At 39.2% G+C, this 27,070-nt stretch overlaps 1 protein-coding gene across 2 annotated transcripts in view; it reads left to right on the top strand.

Annotated features, from left to right (window-relative positions):
• The window catches only part of LOC136693991 (dedicator of cytokinesis protein 2), a 111,239-nt gene that overhangs the window by 73,286 nt on the left and 10,883 nt on the right, over positions 1–27,070 (top strand). For both annotated transcript variants that reach the window (XM_066667309.1, XM_066667310.1), the window contains 11 exons: positions 15,331–15,429; positions 15,795–15,889; positions 16,081–16,159; positions 16,325–16,425; positions 16,711–16,769; positions 16,924–17,072; positions 17,197–17,282; positions 18,491–18,647; positions 21,456–21,496; positions 25,808–25,898; positions 26,749–26,859. In XM_066667309.1, the coding sequence (XP_066523406.1) occupies positions 15,331–15,429; positions 15,795–15,889; positions 16,081–16,159; positions 16,325–16,425; positions 16,711–16,769; positions 16,924–17,072; positions 17,197–17,282; positions 18,491–18,647; positions 21,456–21,496; positions 25,808–25,898; positions 26,749–26,859 (1,068 nt within the window). The remainder of the gene's footprint in view (positions 1–15,330; positions 15,430–15,794; positions 15,890–16,080; positions 16,160–16,324; positions 16,426–16,710; positions 16,770–16,923; positions 17,073–17,196; positions 17,283–18,490; positions 18,648–21,455; positions 21,497–25,807; positions 25,899–26,748; positions 26,860–27,070) is intronic.

The following is a 27,070-nucleotide window of genomic DNA, read 5'->3' as shown; positions in this document are numbered from 1 at the left end:
GTTCATCTGAATGAAAATGTAGATATCTCTGCAAGAAGTTGGCAAATTACATGGGAATCTGAGAATACACCTACACAAATTCACATACAGTCACTCATTTTTTATGTTACATTCTATTAAACACTAGGGAATGTCAATTTGCGTAGTATTAATCAAATTTTCCTATAATAAATAATGAATGTGTGGTGGGCATAAGAAAGTTTGAATTTTTCATGGGTTAAAGCATAAAAAATAGGTAAACATAGAGATCAAAAACTTGTGTTGGATTAATAAATAAACTGCAGAATTTCTGTCTGCCTCTCTAGCTCATCTCTCCCTCTGTGATCAAACATAAAAATTATGAAATGAAAATTAAAACCCATTTCAAGGTAGGCTGCAGATGGCTTGATGGAATGTGTGGGAGTGTGGGGATAAATTACATTTCTTCCAAAAAATGTAATGTTGCTCTGACTGATGTGTCAGGTCATGGTGTGCCGTGTTGTGTCTCAGCAAGAGAGCTGATGTCAGTGCTGGGCCATGTGCTGAAGAAGCAGTCAGTCTTTCTCACAGTAACTCCTCATAGATGGCAACATTAATAAAATGTTTGCTGCATAATGCAGCTTTGATTTTTGATTGGAATTAACCAGCACTCGAATGTCCTCCTGTATGCAATCTTACAGCAAATCATGGCAGAGTACTACGTGTTGCCTCATGTCATCATTTTACTTGTTGCAAATCCTTTTTAATTTTTAATTTATTTTAATAACATAAGGATATTTCAAATTCATGTAAGATGTGAGGTGACTGCACCTATACACTAGTCCACATATAAGGACACAGATACACGCCCTCCAGCTCACAGGCAAATCATGTTTATAATCCAATGAGAGAATGCCACCAAATCCCTTACATATAAACAAACAAACACACATGTACATGTGGTGCAGTGACCTTGAAATATTGATCAGTGTGTTGGGTGGAAGTCTTAAGTAGATGTCTCAATGTGATTCTCTCTCTCTCTCTTTCTCAAAATTAACGTGTGGCTATTTCAGTGCACATTGACAGTAAAAACACTTCACTAAACTAGATGCCAAGCCTCAGTAATTGGGATTAATGAAGGCCTAGAGCATCCTGAGACATTTAAAGCTAATCCATTATGCTAGGAGACACAATGCAGTGATGTTTGTTATGTGTACAGTGTAGCATTTGCATAATCATCATAGATACATTAAACTCTATAGATTTCTCTCTGCTCTTTCTGTCCTGAGCTCCCTCAGGAGCAACAGCAAACTGGACCCTTGACAGGCTGCTGTTCAGAACACTACCTCACAATGGGCTATTTATGCTGTTCCACTAGGGACCGTCTGTATATATCTGCAGTAAGCAAATAAGAGATGTGGGATGTCTGAACAGGGAAGGTGAGAGTGTTTGTTAGTGGTGTGATGCATTGATCTGAAAGTGGCAATTAAAATGTTTAAATGAGACAGGGCACAGGACTGAGTCCAAGTATCTAAATTGGGATGAAACCGGCAGAAAAAAGTTAGATTGGATATGGGAAGTAATTTCAACATGAAATTGGCCATGTTTTCATGTTAGCTGTGTATTTTTTACAGTGGGATATTAGGTTTTGGGTTTCTTAAATGTTTTGAGCATGATAGTCTTCATTTAGATGCTCATCTAAAGTGAAATGCTTTAATAGTGTGATAACTAAAAAGCCTATTGTTTTGAAATAAACACTATAACACTATAGTTGTATTTGATTATGAACATTCATTCATTATCTGTAAGCGCTTATCCAGTTCTGGGTCGCGGTGGGTCCGGAGCCTACCTGGAATCATTGGGCGCAAGGCGGTAACACACCCTGGAGGGGGCGCAGTCCTACACAGGGCGACACACACTCACACATTCACTCATACCTAGGGACATTTTCAAGTTGCCAATCCACCTATCCATGTGTGTTTGGACTGTGGGAGGAAACCAGAGCACACGGAAGAAACCAGTGGCGGATGCTGGTCTTTCAAGGAGGGGAAGCTCAGTTGCGGCCTACATCATAAAATGTGTCGGTTTATTTATACATAAATTCTACCCTCCGTTACTTTTCAAGAAAATGATCTGTGACCCTGTCGTACCAACAAGGCGTCTTTTCCAGGGACTTGACTAGTGTCCTCTCAATGGCCAGCAGAGCTAGGCTGCTTAAACGGCCTTGGCCCGTGTGAAGTGTGTCCGTCTGTGAGTGCGTTGTGACGGTGAAGGGACTCAGCAGCACCCGCTGGACAGAAACTGCGATAGAAGTCAGAAAGAGTGATAGAAGTCAGTCTCCAATAACAAGGAGCTACAGAAAAATCCACCAGAAATAGAAGCTTGATTTGTCACTAGTCATTTTTAACAAAGAAAATGTCGCTAAGAGGTTTAAGAAAGTCTCCGGTTCAACTCAGAACAGAATGAAAATGTAATGCTCCCACAGATCTTTACACCAAAGGATCGCTGATTCGCTCATTTCGCTGTCAATCAAAAAGGGATTCAGCCTCAGACAGATCATCCAATCATCATGCAGAAGCTGAGCGTCCGGGCCAGCCGAGGCCAGCCCACTGCCCCATAGACCCCCAGAGACGCTGAGCGTCCGATGGGCGGGACAAAGCCCAGCATTTATCCAATGACTCGTCTCGCTTCGCTGCACTTTGGTGCTTTGCTATTGATTTCTGTGGACACTCAGCGTCCTCACTGTTTAAAGCACCGTGAAGCTGCGGGAATGAGAGGAAAGACGCATCTTTACCAGTGATAAGAAGCTGATTCTGAACAAAAGTTGAGCGCGTTGTAGTGCATATCTATTCAATGACATGTACACACAACAGTATATATTTGATCACTTATTTTTTGACATTTTAGGGGAAGCTGAGCTTCCCTTGCAGTCTTAGAGCAATCGCCTTTGGAAGAAACCCATGCGGACACAGGGAGAACACACTAAACTCCTCACAGGCAGTCAACTAGGGCGGGACTCCAACCCCCAACCCCAGATCTCTGGAGCTGTGTGACTTTGACACTACCTGCTGTGCCTCCACTACCTGCTGCGCCGTTCCACTCTTTGTGAAGTTCATCATGTTGTTTATTTTTCATTAAGTGGATTTTAAACATCTGTTTTGTCCCTGTTCAACAGTATGAGGGAATCACACATGTAGAGTAATAAAGAAGTTTGTGGTGGACAGTAAAAGCTTTGAAAAGTGACTGAGATTCACTGAGCCAAAGTTAGGTCTTCCATTAACTCGAGTAAGTAAAAGATGATAAAGAAAACTTTAACATTTTAGAAAATGGAGTTTTAAGTGGCCAAATACAGCAGTCTATTATGTCATGTTATAATGAATATACTGGTCTCTTCAGTTTATGGAAATCCATGTTCTTACTGGAATTCTGTGAAGCTGCATTGTAAACTTCAGTTGTTAAAAGCACTATACAAATAAATTTAATTTGATTTTATTTACGTACATTGGTTTTAGACTCTTCTAAAAACCACTCTCACTTAAGCCTGGGTCTGTTAGTTTGGGAATACTTTTTTAATATCTTTTGCAATAATAAAGGATTTAGTTGATGTGTGTGTGTGTGTGTGTGTGTGTAAATATAAGTGTGAATATATCGACTATTTTATAAAACCATGAAACATAAATTCTGTTTTGATGGGCTGTATCCTTGATTTATAGTTAGCAGATTAACTTTGAATTTTTCTGTAGAAATGAATAAAGTGGGAGATTTACACCCCGCTTTGTGTGTAATTGAGTGTGGTGAAGGGCTATGCTTGTGTTTATATGATTCACTGTGCATAGAGGGTGTATGATAGTGGGTGCGAAGTTGAGTTAAGAGGACAGATTTGAATATATATATATATATATATATATATATATATATATATATATATATATATATATATATATATATATATATATATATATATATATATATAAGGTTTGTGTGTGTGTGTGAGTTTGGTTTAGAGCTCCCTTAAAGGCTAAGACATTTGACATCACACACACAAACTCTCTCTCTCTCTCTCTCTCTCTCTCTCACACACACATACACACACAAGGTCAGAAACAGTGTGTGTATCTGAAAAGTTGAAACTTGTCTAAATGTTCTTTCAGTGTAGCCACAGACCCTCAATCCCTTCATGTTCTTTCCTTTGTCATTATCTCTCTTCAGCTGCCCACTCATCTATATCTCTGCCCTCTCTCTTTCTCTCGATCACTATTAGTGTCTTTCTCCTCCATCACCTCCCCAGCCCTGGCACTCATCTCTCTCTCGTTTCTCTTGCCCTCTACTTCTCTCTCCCTCTCACTTGCTCTGGCCATTCTCTTGTGTCCTGTTTATTATGCTTTGAATTATACAGCCTCTCTCTCTTTCTTGCATTCTCTCTATCTCTCACTCTCTCTCCCATTACTTCTTATTCACACATTGCCAGATGTGAGCATGTGTAATTTAAACTTTGAAATATCTAGACGGCTGTATGACAGTTTTCTTTCCTGCTCTGTGTTGCCCTCTCTCTCTCTATGCTTGAGGCCATTACACAGGGTCACTTCAGTCTAGCTTTTCCTGCCACTAGTTCGTGTTTGAGATGCTAATATGACTCAGGGTTGGGAGAGGTAGAGCGTGTGAGTGAAACATGTGCTGGCTGAGACAGGTTTGGAAACCCATAGCATGGACATGACTATTCTGTTAGTTGTGAAAGTATTGAAAATTAATCCGTAAATTAGGGCAATCAATTATAGGTCTCAACAACTAAATGAAGTAAAACAAAAGCTCTGTATACTCCACCAGAAGGCACTGTATAATTTCTGCACTGACAGAGGTTCTAGCTTCCGAAGACTGAGGCATCAATAAAGATCAGACTGGTGGTCTCAGAATGATTGGGAAAAAGCTCAGCGAGCTGTGCCACACTCAGTCCCCTGCTATAAAAATTTGATGAATGTTAAATGCAGTAAATGCCGAGCAACTTTATGAGTCCAGGATGGATGCTTTGTATTAAAGACTTAATATCAGATTAATGCTGGGAACATTCAGTGATCAGATTTGACTGAAGATTTGCCCATCTTTTTTTTTAATACGATGTATAACACAATTGTAAGGTGATTAATGCTGTACGTGTGTGTGTGTGTGTATTTGTTTACTGACGTTGCAGGAGACAAGAAGTCATTTTCTGCCTTAGTTTACGTGAGTTTACATGTACTTTTCTGTATGGTAATGTGTATGTGTTTTTGTAGGATTGAAAACACAGGTAATTAAACTTGTATACAAACAGGAATCACTAAAGATACTAGATGTATCTACAGTCACACACACACACACACACAGTTCCTGTAAATCCTTGGACAATACTATGAAAGCTCACAACAATGTTCAGATTTATGACTAAAAATAAATATTAATCAGTTTAAATCTGACCCCATTTTTGCCCAGCAGTTTGTAATGAAAACAATTTGTATTATAACCACACACACATACACACACACACACACACAAATATATATTCACATAAATGGACAATTTAGGATAAATGCCTCATTATTAAAATACTTAAAGAAAGAACAGACAGACACACACACACACACACACACACACACACATAGACAAACACTGCTGCATTAAAGCTTTCTTTGACAGATGGAGAGGATTATACACCTGCTTTTATGCAACATGAGAACACACACGTCATTGAGCTGTATATGCAGATAAAGGATCCTCTGTCCTCACTGTTTAAATATAATACATATATATTATACAATCCATTGGAATGTAAATATATCATGTTATGCGCTCTAATGCAGGCTTACCTAAGTAGTTTGCTGTCCAGAGAATCTCCCTTAGCTACTACAAAAAGGTTAGATATCTCATTCTCAGTGTTTCTCTATCGCCTTGTTCATGTTTTTTTCTCAATGTTTCTCTCTCCAACTTAAAGTCTAGTGTGCAGCAATAGGCCACACTGACTCATTCTCCATAATGCATATTGCTCAATCACATTTAAGTACACACTCGTACACGCTATAGAAATGCACAAATGTAGCCAAAAGTACAGAACACTTGCGCTCTCATATAATAAAGCACTTAGAGAGTTTAAGTTGAATAACAGTTCATAGAGTGTATTACACAACAGGACGTGTAAACCCAAGGAAGATAACATAATATAAACTCATAGCTCTCTCTCTCTCTCTCTCTCTCTCTCTCCCTCTCCCTCTCTCTCTCTCTCTCGTTCTCTTGTATGGATTCAGTATGACTCACTGTGGATAAGTATAACTAAATACACCTATGCTATGAGAGAAATTAGTAAAATTTGCATTACAGCTACAGCTACATATATCTTCTTTCTCGTTAGGAAGCTGTAATGTCAAGACTCTCTTACCACGTCACACACAAACATACAAACACACACATACCATTCCCCAGTTTGCCATAGACTTAACTTCTCATATTCTCATGCTCTTCAGAGAAACACTGAGACAACGCTTAAGCTTGGCATTCAAACGTGTGAATTTACATTTCAGCAACACATTTTTGAATCATTTGATTTAAACATTGTGTAAATACATAGTTCTTTTTTTCTGCCCTGAAACACCACTTCATAACAATCTCACACACACACACACACACGTGCACATACCCATAAAGTACCAACCTTGTGCCAAAGTGTGAGTGAACACCGTGTCCATCTTTTTTCCCTCTCTTTCACTTCGTTTCTGTATCACTCCATCTCTTTTTGATTCTATCCTGTTTTTTTATCTTTCATTTTGCAAAGGCTCCTGACACTTGCATGTACATCCTTTTTTTCCCGTCTGGATTTTCTCTTTTATTCATCCCTTTAATTTCTCATCTCGCTTTTCCGCCACACACACCTCTGTCTTTCTCTCTTTCTCTGTCTCTCTCCCGCGTTTGTCTGCCTCCGTCTACTGGTTAACCGAGCCTTTCGTTCCTCCCCCTTTCCCTCCCTCAGTCTCCCTGCATGTGTGTGTATGTGTGTTCGTGTGTGTTTGTGTGTCTGTGTCTGTGTTAATCCTGCTGTGTGTCCTGGTTTTCTCTGCTTTGCCCTGCTACATTGGAGTGCAGTACAGAACTCTGACTATACACAGGTCCTAACTCTTGGGACAAGGACCAGGAACGCACACACACACACACACACACACACACACCAACACACACACACACATAGATTAGTCTCCTCTGTGCCTTTCGCTGATACAGAGTCTCTGATTTATAAGCTTAGCTCCTATTGATGTACTGCTTTGGCTGTCAGGTGAATTCAAATACATCTATTTTATTCTCTCTCTCTCTCTCTCTCTCTCATACATATATATGCATACACACACACATCCCATCCCTTTCTCTTTTTCACTCTGTCCATCTCCTGTAACATAAGTCCGCTTTTGGAAACTACTTATCTTTCTCTTCTTTATGTTTATGTGAGTTATACATCTTATCTCATGTGCTCAGAAAGGAAGAACTGTTAAATATAAAACGTCTTACAGGGACAGGAAAATAGTGTGAGTGAGACATGTACAGCACTGTTTAAAACTCTGTGGCTGTGTAAAATGGAAATGATATAAATGAGGTTGTTCTCTATGTCTGCCTCTCTCTCTCTCTCTCTCTCTCTCTCTCTCTGTCTGTCATATATATTTTTGTGTTTACGTTCCTGACCCTCCTCTCTTTCTTTGGCTTCCCCTATCTCCATCCCTGTCTCTGTACCCCCCCCCCCCCCGCCCCCACTCTCCTTGCTCCTTTATTTCCATCTCTTTCTGCTTGTCCCATTTACCTCTATACCTCACTCTATCTTGCTTTCTCTGTTGTTCTGTCACACCCGTCTCTGTGCATCAGTTTCTTTTGTTCTCTGTAGAAGTAGAGGCTGTAACATAATAAAAAGCAATAGTCAGTAAACGGAGGCACTGAAAGGATGAGAGTGAAGGGGAGAATGGCCAGTAAAAGGTCAGCTCATAGGAGAAAATTGTTGCTCTCTATAATTTATTGCTGAACTCCTGGGACTTTCAGAAGTGTCTCATTTTGGTTTCCTGTATGGTTTCGTATGATTTGTTTGTTTCTTTTCTTAAGATAACTGAGAAATGATTGAGGTCAGGAACGACACAAAATAGTCTTATGTTTTTTAGGAAATAGTGAGCAACAAAATAGACTATCAGCTGTCTTCTTCAAGATGGATATCAAAGTCTGAACATTAGTCAGAAGCCTGGCTTTCAGTAAGAAATAGTAGACAAATACCACAGAGTTTGGAGAATGTACAATGATTTCTGGTCATTTTTCTGTATCTGATGGGTCAGTTAAGCCGCTAAATCTTGGAAAAAAAACAACACTGAGTAAAGAAATGCACCAGACACACATTTATCTTCGTCCCTCCACAGAGAGTGTACATACAGGGAGCATGTTCTAGTGTTTAAAGTGCAAGAGAAAATATGTATGCACTGTGTTGGATGTGTATCTGTGTGTTTTGGTGGTGGTGGGGAGGTCTGTCTGTGTGTGTCTGTGTGTGCACGCATATATAGGTTCATTTCCTCTCTGAAGATATGCAGCATGTCTATGAGTGCTGCCTAAAAACCATGGAGCTCTTCTCAGTGGAGCCAAAGGTGTTAGTGTTCACCTTGCATGTGCCTCGTCGATAGAGGAAACAGATTGTGTGTGTGTATGTGTTTCATTAGCATTTAGAATGTCACACACACACACACCGCCTGCCAAGGTGGAAGCCGTAGGTGTAGCTGGTGTGTGCTCAGTCTAAGCTCACCTTAATTTGATCCAAACCTGTGATGAGTTTTCAGAACATTACCTCAGAAAGAAACCAGTGAGACAGAGGGAGAAAATAGGGAGGAAAAGATGGAGGAAAGGAGAAAGACATTGGGAAGCAAGGTGAAAAGAGAGAGGCAGACGGAAAAGGGGGAAGAAATGCAGAGAAGGAACAAACATACAAGGGCGACATAAGCTAAAGATAAAACAGACAGAGAATGAAGAACAGAAGAAGGGATGAGAGGGGAGAAAGTGAGAGGAGAGGACAGTGAAGGTGAAAAAGCACGAGGGATGTAAGGAAAACAGGGCTTGAGGAGAAATCGTGTGTGCAGGCAGCAGAAGAAAAAAGGTGAGGAGGGCACCAAGGGAAGAGGAAAAATGAAAGGAACAGAGGGAAAAAAAAGATGTAGATCAGGATGTTGAGTCTGGAGCCTGAGGGAAGACAGGAGTGAACTGAAATCAGGACAAGAGGCAAGTGACCATAAAACTCCCCTCTCGCAGACAGACACACACACACACACACTTTTAGTTCTGCCTGTTCTTGGCTCAGCCCTCCAGCCATTGATGTGTCTAATGAGTACCTGTGGACTGGCTTTTTCTCTCTCCCTACCACACTCTCTCCTTCTCTTCTACTCTCTTGCTCTCTCACTCTTGCTCTTTTGTTACACTGCCCTTTCTCTCACAACTTTTCTTTTCTGTCCTACTCTGTTTTTCTCTCTTGCATTTATTTCTTCTTTTTTTTTTCTTTTTTTTTACTTTCTCCCATACTCTCTACCTCTGACTCTCACTTTCTCCCTTATCCTTTTCATTGTGTATTATCACACACTCCCATTATTTTAAGGCAGATTTTAGGTGAGGGTCTTCATTCTCTTTTATTTTTCTTTTCCCTCAACTCCTTCCTCATTTCCCTCTGTCATTTATTATGAGCTTATTCTCTCTCTCTCTCTCTCCCTCTCTCTCTCTCTCACTCCGTCCCTCCCTCCCTCTCCTTAGGCCTGTCACTATAGTGTTTACTCCCTCTTTATTTAATCTTTATTTTATTTTATTTTTTTTACCTCGTGTGGGATATGTTGTCACCTCTAAACTGAAAACAGCCGTGCACAAGCTGAAGTGTGTAAGAGGCTTGTTATGCTGCCTCTCCCTCTTCTCTCTTTGCTGTCATTCCTTGTGGCTTTTCTCCTTTGCTCATGTTCTTTCACATTCCCAGTTCACCTTTTTACACATGTACTCACTCACCTCCCCTCTTGCTGTGTTTTCCTTCTCGGGGGCTTTTGTGGCTGCTAAAACTTTAAAGTGTGTGTATGCTCATCTGTTTGTGTGTTTGAGGCTCTGACGCCCATGGCATCTAAAATCATGTAACATTAATGCCCCGTTGTTTGGAAAAGCTGAAGAACAAAAGATTGACACTTAGAAAAGGTGGTGATCAGTAAGTGGGGAAGGAGATATTTCAGGAAGGAAGAAAATGACGTGATAAATTGATGCGGAATATGTATTTATAAAATATGTGTCTACATTGCAGTGATGGAAATTCACAAATTTCTCAAATACAGAGTCTGTCAAGACATGTTTCTTCTCTAGTTTTGTTCTGGAGCTTTAAAGTTAATGTACTGTAGCTAACAATAAAAGAAGCTTCTCGACACCAGATAAGCCCTGCACTGTGCATGCCGAAACCATCGCATACTCACCACAAACTGTGCTATGGAGGAGTCTCAAATAGACTTGTTTATGTGCTTTCTGACGCTGTTTGGCATGTGTAAAAATAGACAGAAATACCACATAACTAAAAATATTAGCAGCAGCCATGTTAAAACCTGTATGTAGTTTATTCTGAATTCAGGTTTGAGTCACAGCTGGCTTGGGAGGTGTTCTTGGAAATTAAAACATGAATAAAATCACCCACTTTGGATTCAGTCCCACATGAAACACTGCTGTGCTCCTCGTATTGTTCACTTGTGCAAGGCCCTTAACCCTCTGCTGCTCCAGGGGAATGGGGCCTTGCCAAATTTAAGTTGATTTGGCCTAGAAGTGTCAGAGAAAGAACATGTAGAATGAGACCGTGTGCAAAACTGCACGAGTCACATCAGGTCAGATCCATAAAACACACCGCTAGATTTAAAGTGACGTTAAAAGCAAATGACATTGTGATAACATATTTTCCCATCCATGAACAAGGACTATACACTACTCTCCTGCTGCATTTGCATTATTCACAATTTGCTACTTTGCATGTGCAATTAGCAGTTCACTTAGTCTGATAAAACACTTCCTGTGAAAGAAGTTGATAGTTCAGTACATACATTTTCAAATGTAGTTGGTTACACTCGTATAGCATCAATAAATTATTCACATGGGCTCATAACTCTTCTAATGAATGATTTCTGATACTTGAAGGTACATCCACTTATGATTCCAAATGTGCAAACACAGTTTGTACAATCCTCATAAAAAAGCATAGCCAATAGCATGAGCTACAGCCTCACATCATCATCATCAGCTGGAAGGGTGTTCTAATTTTTTCATGAATCCCCAGTGTCAGTAAACTCACTCGGATTGATATAGACATGGATAGACTTCCTCTCTTCATGACAGAAAAGCGGGAAAGAGCCCTCCAAATGCTGAATATCATTAAAAGAGATGAGGATATTGCTTTATTCCTGCTTCATAAGTGGGTAATATTTACATTTCTTGGTAGATTTTTTATTTTTTATTTAGGTAGGAAACCACTCTAAATTCAGGAGACTGCTAACTGCATGATAAAAAACTAAACAACTCAAGTTAATAACAAGTTACTGTGGTATTTCAAACAGCATATACAAACTTACAGACAAGTTAAACGTCAGCCATGTACAAACAAGAGCCTTCTTTCACTTCAAACATACCATTCCACCTTAAAAGGCATGGAGCTTCTGAACATAAGCAAACCAGAGAGAACAGCAGTTCTCAATCATGGACATTGCTTTGAAGTCATGATACACTGACAGAAGCTAACAAACAATTACTTCTGTGACACAACAGTGTATCTTGAAAAGCAGGGAAATAGTTCATGCGTTTGTGTTCCTCACACTGAAAAACCGCAGGTTGTTACATATTCAATTACATATGTTTTGCAGTGGACTATATATATATATTTACTCTGTTTATAAGCAGCTCTGAGTCTGAACATTTCCCCATCTGCTTCATTGTCAAGCATTGATATACACATGGAGAAAAGTAAAGATTATTTATTAATTTTACATATATATTTTTAATAAATTCGAGTCATATGCCAATATTCCCTCCCAAAAACAAATTTGGTAAATATTAAAACTTTCAGATGTAGTTTTAAAGAGCTTCACGTAAGAAACAATTTCTATAAAACCTTACCATGCATCTGTTATTGCCAGCAACAGTTGTGGCTTCTAAGGGTGAGCTGGTTTTAGAGAAGATCACAACACTGTCTGTATTAGACTGTGAAATAGATATGAGTACAGCTTTCATTACAGGGCTTAAAATATAAAATTGTTACATAAAGCTCATTAAGGCATTAAGTAAAGTATTCAGCTTTGATGTTGTTTCTAAGAACAGTGCATTTTATGTATTCATTATAAATCATGCTGTTTGAATGTGCAGTGAGGATAAAACGCAGCCTAATACTGTGGTACTTACTCAGCTGCTGGATTAAGCAGGGAATGGAGATTTTGTGCATGTCCGTGTATTGTTTTGTATGTGCCTTGCAGAGATTGGGTATTGTTCTGTGTGGATGAGTCTATGTGTGTGGTGTCGTATTCATTCTGCAGCATAAGCCATCTGCCCATATAGATGACACTGTCTTCTGTTTAATTAGATTTGTTACATAATACAGATTATACTTCTTTCTTCCGCTTTATCTCCTGCACACCTCTATGCGTGTGTGTGTGTGTATGTGTTAGACATTTTGGATTCTGGCTCAACTCTGTTAGCACATGCCATTGAGCACATGTTTTATTTTGTCATATATAAGTGCTTTTATTTCTATACTCTTTCTCTTTCTATTTGTGTGATTGTGTCCAAACTGCACTGCAGTGTTTATATGTATATGTGAGTGTTGTTAGCATTCAGCTATTAATAGATATATGTAAAATAGTATACAATACATTAATATATTGACATTCATTTTTCAAATATTTAAATTTTTTGTTGAATATAGAAATCATTAGGAAATACTAAGTAATAATAGAAGCTAGGGCTATGGCTGAATAGCTTATTGTGGAAAAAGAAGTTAAAAGATAATGCCATTTAAGCTTGTCATATGGAAAATTCATTACTCCAAATGAATCACACTGATATCCTTTTGTCACAGATCTGCAGACGATAATCAGATCCAAGCTTAGAGTATTTATGTGTGCATATGAACAAAGAAGCTTTTTTCTTCTTTAAATCATCCATTTTTTAAAGTCTGATCTCAGTTGGAAAGTACAAATACCATCACAATAGAGGACTCGTCCCCGTGCGCGCACACACACACAAACACACACAGTGTCTGAAGCAGACGTCTGTGTGATCAGCATATTTCCAGTAAGCAGAATTAAAAACCAGCAAAACAGACAGCAGTGAAATCCTCTCCCCACATCTCTCAGAATTTTTTTTATCAGCAACTTTTATTTTTAAACCACATTGCTGACTTGAATATGGTTAACACCTCTCTTACTTAAAAAAAAAAGGTGCAAAGCAGCTATCACTCAAAGATCTCACCCAGCTGAAATATTTCTTATTATCTCCGCAGGAGCTACACTTTTCCCTTACTGTTGTGAGCTATTGATTGAAAGTACCTTGGAGTAAGTGAAAGATGCTGATTGCATAGAAATCTTTGAAAACAAGTCAGTGTTGTAAAGAACGAAATGTATAATACTTTATTTTTGTCATATATTAAGTGGATCTAATAAGAATGTTCACACTTAATTTGTAGAAATTAGCATTGTTTATTTTAAACTGACTATTTACTTATTAACTTAGTCTTATTTTGAAAAGCAGCTGGTTTGTTTCAGATCATTATCACTGAAGCAATTTCTTGGCCAGCTTTAGTAGAACTGCATCCATAATGTCTTTGGATTCATGATTGTATCTCCAAGCCATTAAAAGAAAAACAGCCCCAGACTCTTATCTTACTGTCCATTGTTGTCTTGTGATTGTATATTCGATCCCCAGCAACACCCCGACTGTCGGTGACTAAGTGTTTAATTGGCATTGCTCTCTTTGTATGGGTCGGATGTTTCTCTCTCTTCCCCCATCACTCAACACGTTGCTAGCCAACTCAAGTGTCTTTTAGCTAATATAACAGAAATGGGTCCTTAGTGTTCTTCTCCAATAATGTTTGTCTGTGCAATGGCACTGTGTTAGTGGCATTTTAAAAAGATGTGTGCGGTTAGAAGCACATGTTTGTCTTTGACCTTCCTGCTTGGTCACACTGTGTGATTGGAGGAGACCTATCTAATGGGTGGAACTGGCAGAGAATAAATAGGTAGAGGGTAAAATATTGTGAGTGAGGGGCTGCTTAGAGTTGAGTTGCCACAAGTTGACACACACATTTTATAACCACATTCGACCCCATTCATCATTAGTCAGGTTCTGACCACATCACCACATGTCCAGATATTGCTAATGCAGTAAATGGACAGAAAACAGTAAATTATGTAGCATTTATCTGTTAGAATTTTTAGATTATGCATACAGCATAAAATCTTTAAGATTTTATTTTCTCATTAGAATCTCAGAGGCTAAAACTACATTGACATTAATGTTATGTTCTCTGTTACACGTTATATGTACACTGTGTACAAAAATCTGTAGACACTCCTGTGCCTCTGTAGAAAATATCCTTCCCTGTCCGTACTGTAATGTTCGTGCAATATTTTCAAAACAGTTCTTGTGTGTAGAAATGAGCAGAAAAGGTGTTGACTGAAACACTCTTTAAGATGCCCTTGTCTTCTTTTGTAGGTGCAACTGAAGTCAACAGGTTTCCCTTTCTCTAAAAGGAAATGTGTTGAAATCTGCTGGTAATAGACTGTGTGCAACAACTGCAGTAGTTAGAGATTAGTTTGAAAAATGCAGGAGTGTTCCTTGGTATAACAGCCTGGTTATATGGCACTCTGAGTAAAGACTACAAATGAGGCTCAAATGTCACAAAACAAATCAGTGCATCAACACACCAAACCCACACACACTTTCACACATGCTCCTGATCAGCAGAATGCAGTCAAGATGCTGACATGCCACTGAGTGATGGGGCTTATCGCACCATCTGCAAACATCTATCCGTCATCCATCACTTTTTCTTCCTTCTCCTCTGCCATTCATCATCCTCCCACCTTTACACGGTGTCACCTAAACGAAGGAGTACGAAGGGGGCAGAGATAAGGCTGGGATGGAGGGCATGGAGAGGAGGATGAGGAAATAGATTTTGAATGATTGAAGCGTAATCTGAAAAGTAGTTTGTCATCGTTCCTCATCTTTCCCTCTCCTTCCCAAAAAAAGTGTCAGGACTTTTTGATTAGTTGCTGTTCTACCTGTGTAATGCCCCACTTTGCCCTCAATTGCCTTCTCTGTCTGTCTGTCTGTCCGTCTCTCTCTCTCTAGTCTCGTGTGGTAGCCTGTATGACAGCTATACTGAGTCAAATGGATGACCGACACTATTCAAGCTACATCGAGATTTTCAGTGGCACGAGTGACCTAGTGGTAAGGTACACACATGCACTCACACACACATTTCCATTTTTCCCTCATTTGAGAACTCATGATTAGTAAAAGCTGTACATTGTCGGTGGCTGTGATGTGATGTGTGAATGAAAAGCTCTTTAAGAGTCTAGAAAAAGCACTTTATACGTATGAAATTGCATTCACTCTGTGGATGTTCCTGTTCACTTTAATGTGTCCCTTAATGTGTAGTTTATTGTGATTAACTACACAGAATATTACAATTACCCACAACGAATATTAACATAATAGCAATGAATTCCACCAAATAAAAATTGATATAACAGTAATACATGTTTACATTTTATCAGTGTTACATTTGTTTGATAACGAGTGTGTTGTTGCAGGACTTTCTGATGGAGACGTTCATGTTGTTCAAGGATCTGATTGGGGAACATGTTTATCCATCCGACTGGGTCACTATGATTATGGTGCAGAACAGGTTAGGACACATGCGGGTGTATTTACATGTGAATGGGATTAAGACACAAATAATGAGGAAATGAAGTAGGAAAACACTCTCTCTCTCTCTATCCCTGTCTCTCTCTCTCTCTAATCAAAATATATTTAAGTATTTCAGACATCTGGGATAGATATTTATACATAACTTGTCTATTTTTATCATCCAATCAGAGTATTCCTAAGAGCGATCAACACCTATGCTGAGACCATGAACCATAAATTCCTGGACAATAACAACTTTGAAGTGCAGGTGTGTCTCTGTGTGTGCACATCTCTCTCTCTCTCTGTGTTTTTGTGTGTGTGTTTTAATGTAACTCATGCATGAATGAACCATAATATAATGGATAAATGTGTCTTAGAACCATGTTTCTTTATATCTTTCTCTTCTGTCCTTTCTCTCCTACATTAATTTCAGTTGTGGAATAATTACTTCCATTTGGCTGTGGCGTTTATTACCCAAGAGTCTTTGCAGCTGCAGCACTTCTCCCACACTAAGAGAAACAAGATCCTGGCCAAGTGAGACACAAGAATTCTCTCTCTCACTCACATAAACATATAAACAATGTCTATTGTAGCAATTTGAGCATGGCATCTCAGCTCCATACAGTGGGGCATTTCAATGCTGTGTATTTACTGACCACTTAAATGTAACCAGTTCATATGAACATATCAAACAAAAAGGCTTAAACTCTTCCCTGTTACAATCACAGTAAACAAATTAATAAAAAACACAACAAACACCCTGAGAAAGATGCTTTAATAAGATGCACATTTCCGTGTCCTCTTTGCTTTGTCTCTTAGATATGGAGATATGAGGAGACTGATAGGATTTTCAATCAGAGACATGTGGTACAAGTTAGGTAAGTCTGTGCATGTGTGTGTGTTTGTGTGGGGCACAGATTGAAGTTTGCACAAGATATCAGAGTATGCAAAATCGACTCTCTGCTGCGTTTTCATTCCAAAGTGTATTTGTGTGTGTGTGTGTGTGTGTGTGTGTGTGTGTGTGTGTTGTAGGAGTGAATAAAATCTGTTTTATCCCTGGCATGGTGGGACCAATGCTGGAGATGACATTAATTCCTGAGGAGGAGCTTCGCAGAGCTACAATACCCATCTTCTTTGACATGATGCAGTGTGAATACAACCAAGCAGGCAACTTTAAAAAAGTACACGTCCACACACAGATGACTGATGACTTACTGTCATGTAATGCAAATGCAATTTCATTATGCTTGAATAAATAATGTCTCCCCTGCACCCTTTCTGTCTCTGTATCTCTTGCCATTGCAGTTTGAGAATGAGATCATTTTGAAGTTGGATCATGAAGTGGAAGGAGGAGGAGGTGATGTAAGATACATGGAACTACTGCAGACAATGTACGCGAACAGACACACACGCACTCACAGACACATATTTATACGGTGCATTTAGCTTTAGATGAAAAGCCCTTATTAGGGAAATACATATACATATGTAAGCCAAATTAAAGATAACAATGAATTACGGTACTGAACTGCTATTTTATTTGATAAAGATTAAGCTTCACCAAACACACTCCATCTGTGTGTGCTTAGTGGTCCATTTAGAATTAGAGTACTTTTAAAAATGACCAGAAAATAGAATTGTTGCTGTTCTTATTAGTAGTAGAGCTAGTAGTATTTTTCATCATCACAGCAGCGGTATCTACAATTTTAGAGAAATAAACCCAAACCTAGCTTTAGGGATTTTGGATGCTTTATACCTGGTTAACCAAATAAGGTGATTGTTAACAACTCAGCCCTTATTTTTATTATTATCTGAATCATCTACACACACTCAAGAACATTGTGTCTAAGTTGTTTTAATTGAGTGGGTCTAGGTTTTGAAGCAAGGCTTTAAGCCATAAAAAAATCTAAATCATCTTCAGCCTTAAATCTGTATGTTTAGAATGAGACATGCATACAATCAGTATCAGTGTGTGTTTTAATGCATATGTTACTTCATGTGTGAATTTTGTTTGTATTTACATTCACTGGTCACTTTGTTAGGAACACCTACCTTGTATCTACATGCACTGTCCATTTTATTAGATCCAGTTACCATATAGTAGTACTTACTGCAGTTCTTCTGTTTCACTGCATACTTTTTTCTGTCCCCTTTCACCCTGTTTTTCAATGGCCAGAGGAACTGACGGACAACAATGTGTAGCTACGAAGTGTTTCTGGTTAGCGGAGCTGGTATAATGGACAATGAGTGTAGATACAATTTATCCAGTGAGCGTTGAGTGTATATAGCACACATTTTTTTTAAAGGAACACTGGGTAGTGTTTTGACCTTAAAATTACAGCCTCAAAATGATTGTGGTGCTTCATTGACTTGTAAAGTGAAGAATAGAGCGACAGTCATTGCTATTCTGGGCTCAGCAATGCAGAAACTTCACTATGTAACTCAACTTTGATTTCAATATATTCGCAAATTTGAATTACACTCTTCAACTATTGGGGGACAACAAAAATACCAAATCTTACCTAGTGTTACTTTAATTGATTAGTGGTTATATGTGTAGATGTGTGCAGTTATTGTGTTTATGTGTGTGCATCTCTAGTTTGCTGGAGTGTGCTCAGGAGCGCCCCCCACTTTTGTCTGAGGTGCGAAGTTTTGTTACCTTGGTGACTGGTCTGCTGGAGCGTCTCCTTGACTACCGCACTGTGATGAGTGACGACAGCCGAAACAACCGAATGAGTTGCACTGTCAATCTTTTGGTAAGCCATGCCCACCCTTTCCCGTCATACCTGCCCACCTCAGTCAAGCAGGATAAAGACCTCCAGCTGACAGTCAAGCTTTTAAATGAATGTTACACTGAGCTGTCAATCCCCAGCCCGGCAGGTTAGCTTTACAGTCATCAAACACGTCAAACTTCACAGCAGCTTTCCGCCTCTAATCTGCCTTTGAACTGGCCATCAGTGTCTTTGGAAACTTAATATGTTGTCTTTTATTCTGATGACATTTTTTCTCATGAAGAATGATCTTCCGTGTTGAGTTTTCTTGTGATGAATATCCAGATCACTTCTTTTATTTTACAAGATTTTCCTTTAGGCTGGAGTTGTAACTAACCTCTGAAAGTTGAAGTTCAATATGAGCAAAGTCAAACAGTATCCATCCATCCATTATCTGTAGCCGCTTATCCAATTCAGGGTCGCGGTGGGTCCAGAGCCTACCTGGAATCATTGGGCGCAAGGCGGGAATACACCCTGCAGGGGACGCCAGTCCTTCACAGGGCAACACAGACACACACACACCTACGGACACTTTCGAGTCACCAATCCACCTGCAATGTGTGTTTTTGGACTGTGGGAGGAAACCGGAGCACACCAACTCCTCACAGACAGTCACCCAGAGCGGGAATCGAACCCACAACCTCCAGGTCCCTGGAGCTGTGTGACTGCGACACTACCTGCTGCACCAACGCCAAACAGTATCCATTAAGTACAAGTAAGTACATTAAGTACAAGAAAGACATGCTTCAGATATTCAGATATTTAATTCCATTCACCTTTTTAACACAAGGTTATATTTATCTGCAATTTATTTTTTTGGATTTCTTTCTGTTTCTACTTTTAAAAAGTAGCAAACACAACACATATATATTACCAAACAACACTGAATTTATGGTCTTTATTAAACCATGATGAATAAAAATATCTGGGGAGCACCGTGGTGCAACAGGTTGTGGGTTCAAGTCCCACTCCGGGTGACTGTTTGTGGGGAGTTTGATTTGATGTGTTCTCCCTGTGTCTGCGTGGGTTTCCTCCGGGTGCTCCGGTTTCCTCTCACAGTCCAAAAGCACACATTGGCAAGTGGATTGGTGACTCAAAAGTGTCCCTAGGTGTGAGTGTGAGTGTGTGTTGCCCTGTGAAGGACTGGCGTCCCCTCCTGGGTGTGTTCCCAACTTGTGGCCAATGATTCCAGGTAGGCTCTGGACCCACTGCAAACCTGAACTGGATAAGTGGTTACAGATAATGAGGGATGATTATGAATGAATAAAATATCTTCTCTAACAAAAATGTCATCTTGACCAATGAATATGAAAGTAATAATACACTTTTTTTTTTTAAAATCAGAACATACTTAAGGGTATTAAGCCTATTAAGCGTTTTTTACATACTGAGTTTCGTACATGTCTGGTTTTTGGTCTTCAGCTCATGATTAAGATGCAGCATGCAATGAACTGAGCAGTCTGTAATCTTGGGGTTTTCAAATACAATCAAAATGATGTAGCAGTGCTGTGGGATACAAATTCTATTTCCAGTGTTGAATTCACTTTATCACAGAAGCAACTCTGTCCATCTGCAATTCCTATAGAAATGTAATAGCATCTGTTTTTATTCTACTTAATGCTTCTCTCTCTCTCTCTCTCTGTCTGTCTCTCTCTCTCTCTCTCTCTCTCTCTCTCTCTCTCTCTCTTCTCAATTTCTTGACACATTTAATTTTTAAAAAAATTCTTACACATCAGAACATAATGATATTGAAATTTGAAAATAATGCTCATTGTTTTACAAGAACAGCTAGTTTTTGAAATTATATATATAGAGAGAAAACAGAGAACTCAATTTGATATATTTTCTATTTTCTTTGTGGGAAGGGAATAAAATATTCACATGTTCAAGCAGGCCTTAGAGGAATAGAAAAGGGTTGTGTGAACCTGGCGCTGATGCATTCAACATGCTGGGAGCTGGGATTAAGCAGCTTGTTCAAGGGCACACTAACAGGCATAAGTGAGCCAGTATCCAGAAGTTACATACTTACTGCATTTCAGTATGTTTCTTATAGTATGTACATACTTCATGTAAAACATGTTATGATCCCTGTCCCCTGTGTTATTGACACATCAGTCAATCCACCATCAAATATTTAATGTTATGGTACATCAAGGACACATTCTCTTGAATTGAATGTACCACAGTGAGAGTACCAAGTCGAGCCCAGGTTCACTTTATTTCAAGGCATTGTGCATCCAGTCTGTGGGCCTAAGATGGAACTAAGAAAACTAAGATTTTTTTTTTGTTAAGGTTCCTAAATGGTAGTTGAGTTGCACATATGGTTTCAGTACAAATACACACGCATACACACATATTTCATTTACAAACCTGATGAGAAACATTCAGGAGAGACTACACAGATACACAAAGGAGACAATTTATTTTTCTTAAGTTATTCTTAAGCATTTTTATCTAGACACATTAAGACATTTCCTCATTTTGTTCATTATGTTTTCACAGATCAACCTCTGCACTGCAGAACATTCTCCAGACACCCTGCATTGTCAGTCTGAGTAAAGAATGTAGTCAGTGAGAGTGTATTATTAGATGCTTACCTGCATTTGTGAGAATGCTGGGGCTCGTGGTGATAACGGTTCATAGTCTGAGATAGCTTAAAGCAGACATGATTAGTTTCCTATATTCAGAAGCTACAAAATATGATGGAAAGCCTGCGGATGGGTATGCATGCACACCCATAAATTCTTAAATTACTTATTTATAAATATTTGTCCTCTTGTTTTTGTGTTTCAGAATTTCTATAAGGATATCAATCGTGAGGGAATGTACATCAGGTAATTTGGTAATATTTCAGTACATATTCGCCTGATCATGTGTTTATGTGTGTGTTTTTTCTGCTTGTGTGTGTATGCAGTTATAATGTAGGTTGTGTGTCATCAATGTTTAGCTGTCTTGTTTTGTGTGTGTGTGTGTGTGTGTGTGTGTGTGTGTGTAATCTGACAAGGGATTATCTAGGCCATGCTGAATTAATGTTAAAATCCAGAGGATCAGCCTCCTCTCCTCCACCCATAGCAACTCACTCCCTCATAGAGATTGATAGAGACAGAGAGAGATAGAGTGAACTGAGATGGTTGAACGAATCTTTGACTTTGGTGCAAGGTGTATTTCTGAGTCATTTAGAGACATGAATAGGTTGGGATCATTTGACACATAGTAGTGGAGTGAGAGAGAAGAGAATGTGGATATTGATGAAAAAAATTATACGCGGAGTATGTATGGGGAATTAACATGAGAGAAAAGGTTGGGGGGTAATGTTGAGGGGGTAATGAAGGAAATCAAGCAGCAGCGGGCAAAGAGGAATTATGAGAGTGTGGAAGCAGAGAGAGAGAAGGAGAAATAGGGATGTCAGAGCAATAAGGATAATGCATAATGAGGTTAATATAGAAAGAGAAGGTTGACAGAGCTAGACAGATATCAATAGGGATGATGTTTAAATTCTGAAAGCAGGTCTGAGTGAGAGTAGAAAATGTATTACCTTTGTTTTCCTGATAAATGTCAAATATATATATGATTTTAAAGCGGGTGGAACGGTGGCGCAGCAGGTAGTGTCCCTCTCACACAGCTCCAGGGACCTGGAGGTTGTGGGTTTGATTCCAGCTCCGGGTGACTGTCTGTGAGGAGTTGGTGTGTTCTCCCTGAGTCCACGTGCTCCGTTTCCTCCCACAGTTCAAAAACACACGTAGGTAGGTGGATTAGCGTCTCAAAAGTGTCCGTAGGTGTGAGTGAATGTGTGTGTTGCCCTGTGAAGGACTGGTGCCCCCTCCAGGGTGTATTCCCACCTTGCGCCGAATGATTCCAAGTAGGCTCTGAACCCACCATGACCCTGAACTGGATAAGCGCTTACAGATAATGAATGAATGAATAATTTTAAAGAATTCTAAAATTACACCATCCTAAAACCTAAACAACAGGAGCTGAAATTGTCTGAAAAGCAATTGTAAACAGATCTGAAATCTGTAACTCAGTTTGAGCTCATTTTTTAGATACAGCACGTAATGAAACATAAAACAAATAAATACCTGTTTCTCAAAAAGTTGTAGATGCTGGGAACCTTAGCTAACCAGACGTTTTTGTTGTATCATCACAAAGACCAGAGACAGAGACTAATCAAGTGAGCTCTTGCCTCCTGAGAAGGTTTTGCTAAAACTAAACAAGGAACTGATAAATCCTCTCATATTTACTGTAGAATAAATGCTTTGTGTGCAAGTATTACCAATTGTAAATGGGTATGGGCTTGAATTAATATAATGGCATTTGAATACATTTCAGGAATAAGGCACACTATGCGTAAAGGCCTTGAAGGTTAGAAAATATAAAAATTACATCGCTCTGCTTATTGTGCGAACTGGCTATGTCCCAGCACTCAGTGAAAGTAAGATTGGTTTTGTTCTGGCTTTCATCCCCTCATCACCTGCCCCACAAACACACATACACATACACACTGGCCAAAATGCTACAGCCTTTGCAGGGTCTGAGTCTCTGTAATATATGCCTGTTCTCCCCATGAGTGGGATCATGCTGCTGGATCAATAACCTGCTTGAATGAGTGTTATTCCAGCTGCTGATCAGCATGTTAATTCAATCAGGAGGAGAAAAGCAGAGTATATTAAACCCAGGCTGCAAGATATACGTTAGGCCTAGTGAATAATTCTAGAATTCTCTGGAATCCTTTTCATAACTTTGCCAGCACTGGAAGGGCCAGCTGCAGCCTTGAAAAAAATACAGAATGTGGCCCTCAGAGTCGCCAAAGAATATTACTAGATCAAAATGTGCCAAGGTGCTATTAGATGGAGAGATGGAGAGAGAAAGAAAAAAAGGGTAATAAAGGGGAGAACAAAGACATCTAGAGAGGTAAGCAGTGGATAAAAAAATGATTAAAAAAATAACAAAATAACATGAATAAAAACATGAAAGTTATAAAATGAGAAGCAAAAAGGAACTAATAAAGAAGTGCCAAATAAAAAAAGAAAAGAGGGAAGGGGGAAGAATTATTTCCTCTTTGCTGCTTGACATACAGCAGCCTCAGAGGCACATTAAACTTGGATGTGTCTGAGTGTGTGGCTGGTGAGAGGGAGGCTGGCTGAGGCATGACAAAATGACTGCACACATTTTACACACTCTGGGTCAAGGCTGAAAATCTGAGGTAGATATCTGCATGATATTTTATTCATGTCCCAATTCTGCTGCTCATGTAAAGATTTGCACAAGTTCCCCCTCTATATTGAGTTACAGCATTGTAAAGAATCAGAATTGCAGTCAAGCTAAGATAGGACACAGCAGATTCCCCTGATGAGGAAAGTGTATCGTATCACTCAGACTAGTGGAGCATGTTCTGTAGGTTGGAGATTTTATAAAGTTCAGTTTCTGCTTTGAGTGACATTTTTGTGCCTTGAAAAACATGGCATTGCTCCAGCCCTTGAAACTCGAGTCATTCTGTTTTAGGAAGGCCTTGGTTTTTTAGCACTAACACATTTGAGAATGGTTATTGATTATTCATTATTCACCTTAGTATTGATCCATCTTGTTTTTTTAAACCTACCGTTTGACCTGCAGTGGACAATTTGTTTACTGCAGGTTAAATATTAAGTAGAACAGCAGGCCCATGGACTACATATTATTGTACACCACCACAGACCTAATCCAGGTTTATCATAATAGGGACTCAATATATGCAACAGGAAAACTGGCCATACAACAAAATAGAATTGTAATATATACAGGTATATACAATCAAAGAATTCAGATGGAGATTTAAAAATGCTTCCAAATGTTGTTTTACTAGCAACCATTAAGGGTGGAACGGTGGTGCAGCAGGTAGTGTCGCAGTCACACAGCTCCAGGGACCTGGAGGTTGTGGGTTCGATTCCCGCTCCGGGTGACTGTCTGTGAGGAGTTGGTGTGTTCTCCCTGTGTCCGTGTGGGTTTCCTCCGGGTGCTCCAGTTTCCTCCCACAGTCCAAAAACACACATTAGTAGGTGGATTCGTGACTCAAAAGTGAATGTGCGATTGTGTGTGTGTGAAGGACTGGCGCCCCCTCCAGGGTGTATTCCCACCTTGCGCCCAATGATTGGACCCACCGTGACCCTGAACTGGATAAGCGCTTACAGATAATGAATGAATAACAACCATTAAATAGGACTGTCACTTCTGTTAACCAGTCATGAACCCTTTTTTTTCATACTCTGCAGCGAATATGTCCATTTAACCTAACCAGCAAACCATATCACTATGATTGAACCAGCAAACTATGTCTGCTAGGGGCGTCAGATTGGTCAATGTAATAGATATTATTTAGATATAGTCAATGCGATATGTGTCAATGTTATAGTGACACACATATCTTTATGCCTTATACACTAAAACAGCAAGATTTAGGGAAATAATGCTAGCGTTTGGATTACTTTGCCAACTTTTCTATGAATCAATATTCCAAGACTACTTGCTAACTGCTCTACAATGTGTCCATATATGTATTGGCTTAATAGACAGTGTAAACATTGTTTTACGTATTCATAGCCAGCAGTGCCATGGTCTTGCTGTGATATAGTAGTATAACTTGTTTTTTTGGAAAATATGGAACTTTGGAGGCAGTTATATTTGAGGGTTCATGGTTCCAAAAGATTTAAAAACTCTGTAATGTCCAGCAATTCTTTAAACAAATCAACATATTTTGCTAAACCTTTGATAGTTTTTTTATCTAATAATTTTTTATTGCACTGAAGCAAGTCCCCTTTAATTTAGTGAAACAAGGAGTCTGCCCCACAGTTTAGCACATTTGATTCTGAAAAAAAGAGCAATTTCACAAGTCATGTTTTTCTTTATTTGATTCCTTCTGTCCCTCCTTTATCCTCAGCCCTACATGCTGAACACAACAAAGCCTTTAGTAATCTTGGTTGTTATTAGGGAGAACAGAGGATGCTTAGAGTGTGAGATTAAATATGAACAGACTGGCTCAGGAGAATTTGTTTAAAAGAAGAAATGATCTCAGTTCTGTTACAGGCCCAATACTGTCCTCTTATGGATGATGCTATAAATTACACCTTAGTTGTTTACAAATATGAGATGAGAGTTCATGTGTGTTTCAGGTACCTCTATAAGCTCAGAGATCTTCATTTGGATGGGGAGAATTACACAGAGGCTGCATACACTCTCCTGCTGCATTCTAAGCTGCTTAAGGTATGCCCCCCCCCCACACACTCACACACACACACCCACACACACACACACAGAAGCCACACAGAGCAGTCTTAATCACAGCCTTGCACAAGCTGCATACATATACTCACCCTGCAATTTCAGACAGATACGATTTGACCCCAGACAAAAGGTCGCTATGGCAATGAGAGGGATATTTTGGTTGGTGCAGTGAGAGTAATTTGGGATGGAAAAGGCATCATTATTGGCTGATTTACAGTCGTCCCTGACAACGTCCAATGGCACTTTGTGGGTAGATAAAGCACTCAGACTGGATTTATAACTTTGGTTCAACTCCTGCCGACTAAACACCTGGATTTATGGGTTTTTTTTCCATCTCCCTCTCTCTCAACCCCCATATCACTCCCTTTCTCCTTCTCTCTCTCTCTCTCTCTCTCTCTCTCTCTCTCTCTCTCTCTCTCTCTCTCACCATTTTTGATCAATATTATCAGGAGTGTGCAGTTCATTAATTTGCATTAGATTACAATCTGACCTGTAATCCTCTGGTGAACGCAGTGCCACACTTTCTCCACAAATATCCTCTCTTGTTTTTTATCACCCTATTCATTTTCCTAAATACAGCAAGACAGCCCAGTAAGAGATGTAATATCAGCATGCCGATTTTTATATATTTACTGGAATACATTATGATTTTAAAGGTTGTAGCAAAGTTAGTTTCACAAAGCATTTCTCTTATTATATGTTTCTTTATCTCATTTCATCAAATTTGTTCAGTTTAATTTTATACATTTGCTTTTAATTTGTTTGTGGTGTCTTTTCACTAATTTACTCTTTCATTTATCTTCATTATCCACATCCCTCTTTCTGACAGTGGTCAGATGAGCAGTGTACTCCTCAGGTGGACTTCCAGAGCCCCCAGTCGCAGCGGCAGCTCAAAGAGACGCTCTATGAAACTATTATCACCTACTTTGACAAGGGCAAGGTGTGCTATACTTTAAGATAACATCTCATGCATCACATTTCTCAAGTGACACCTAAGATTTACATATAGCTCCGCTGTGACACATGTTCATAACTTTTAAATTTTTGAAAGGACTAAATCCATTTTTGTTTTGTGCTGCATCTATAGCATATGGTCTATTGAAATGGACATTATAGACACATTTTACTGTACTTTGAAGAAAAATGCCCTA

The sequence above is a fragment of the Hoplias malabaricus genome, chromosome 4 (genome assembly GCF_029633855.1).
Source record: "Hoplias malabaricus isolate fHopMal1 chromosome 4, fHopMal1.hap1, whole genome shotgun sequence".
NCBI classification, from domain to species: Eukaryota; Metazoa; Chordata; class Actinopteri; order Characiformes; family Erythrinidae; genus Hoplias; species Hoplias malabaricus.
Note: the sequence above shows the minus strand (reverse complement) of the source record. Positions and strands in the feature narration are given on the sequence as shown.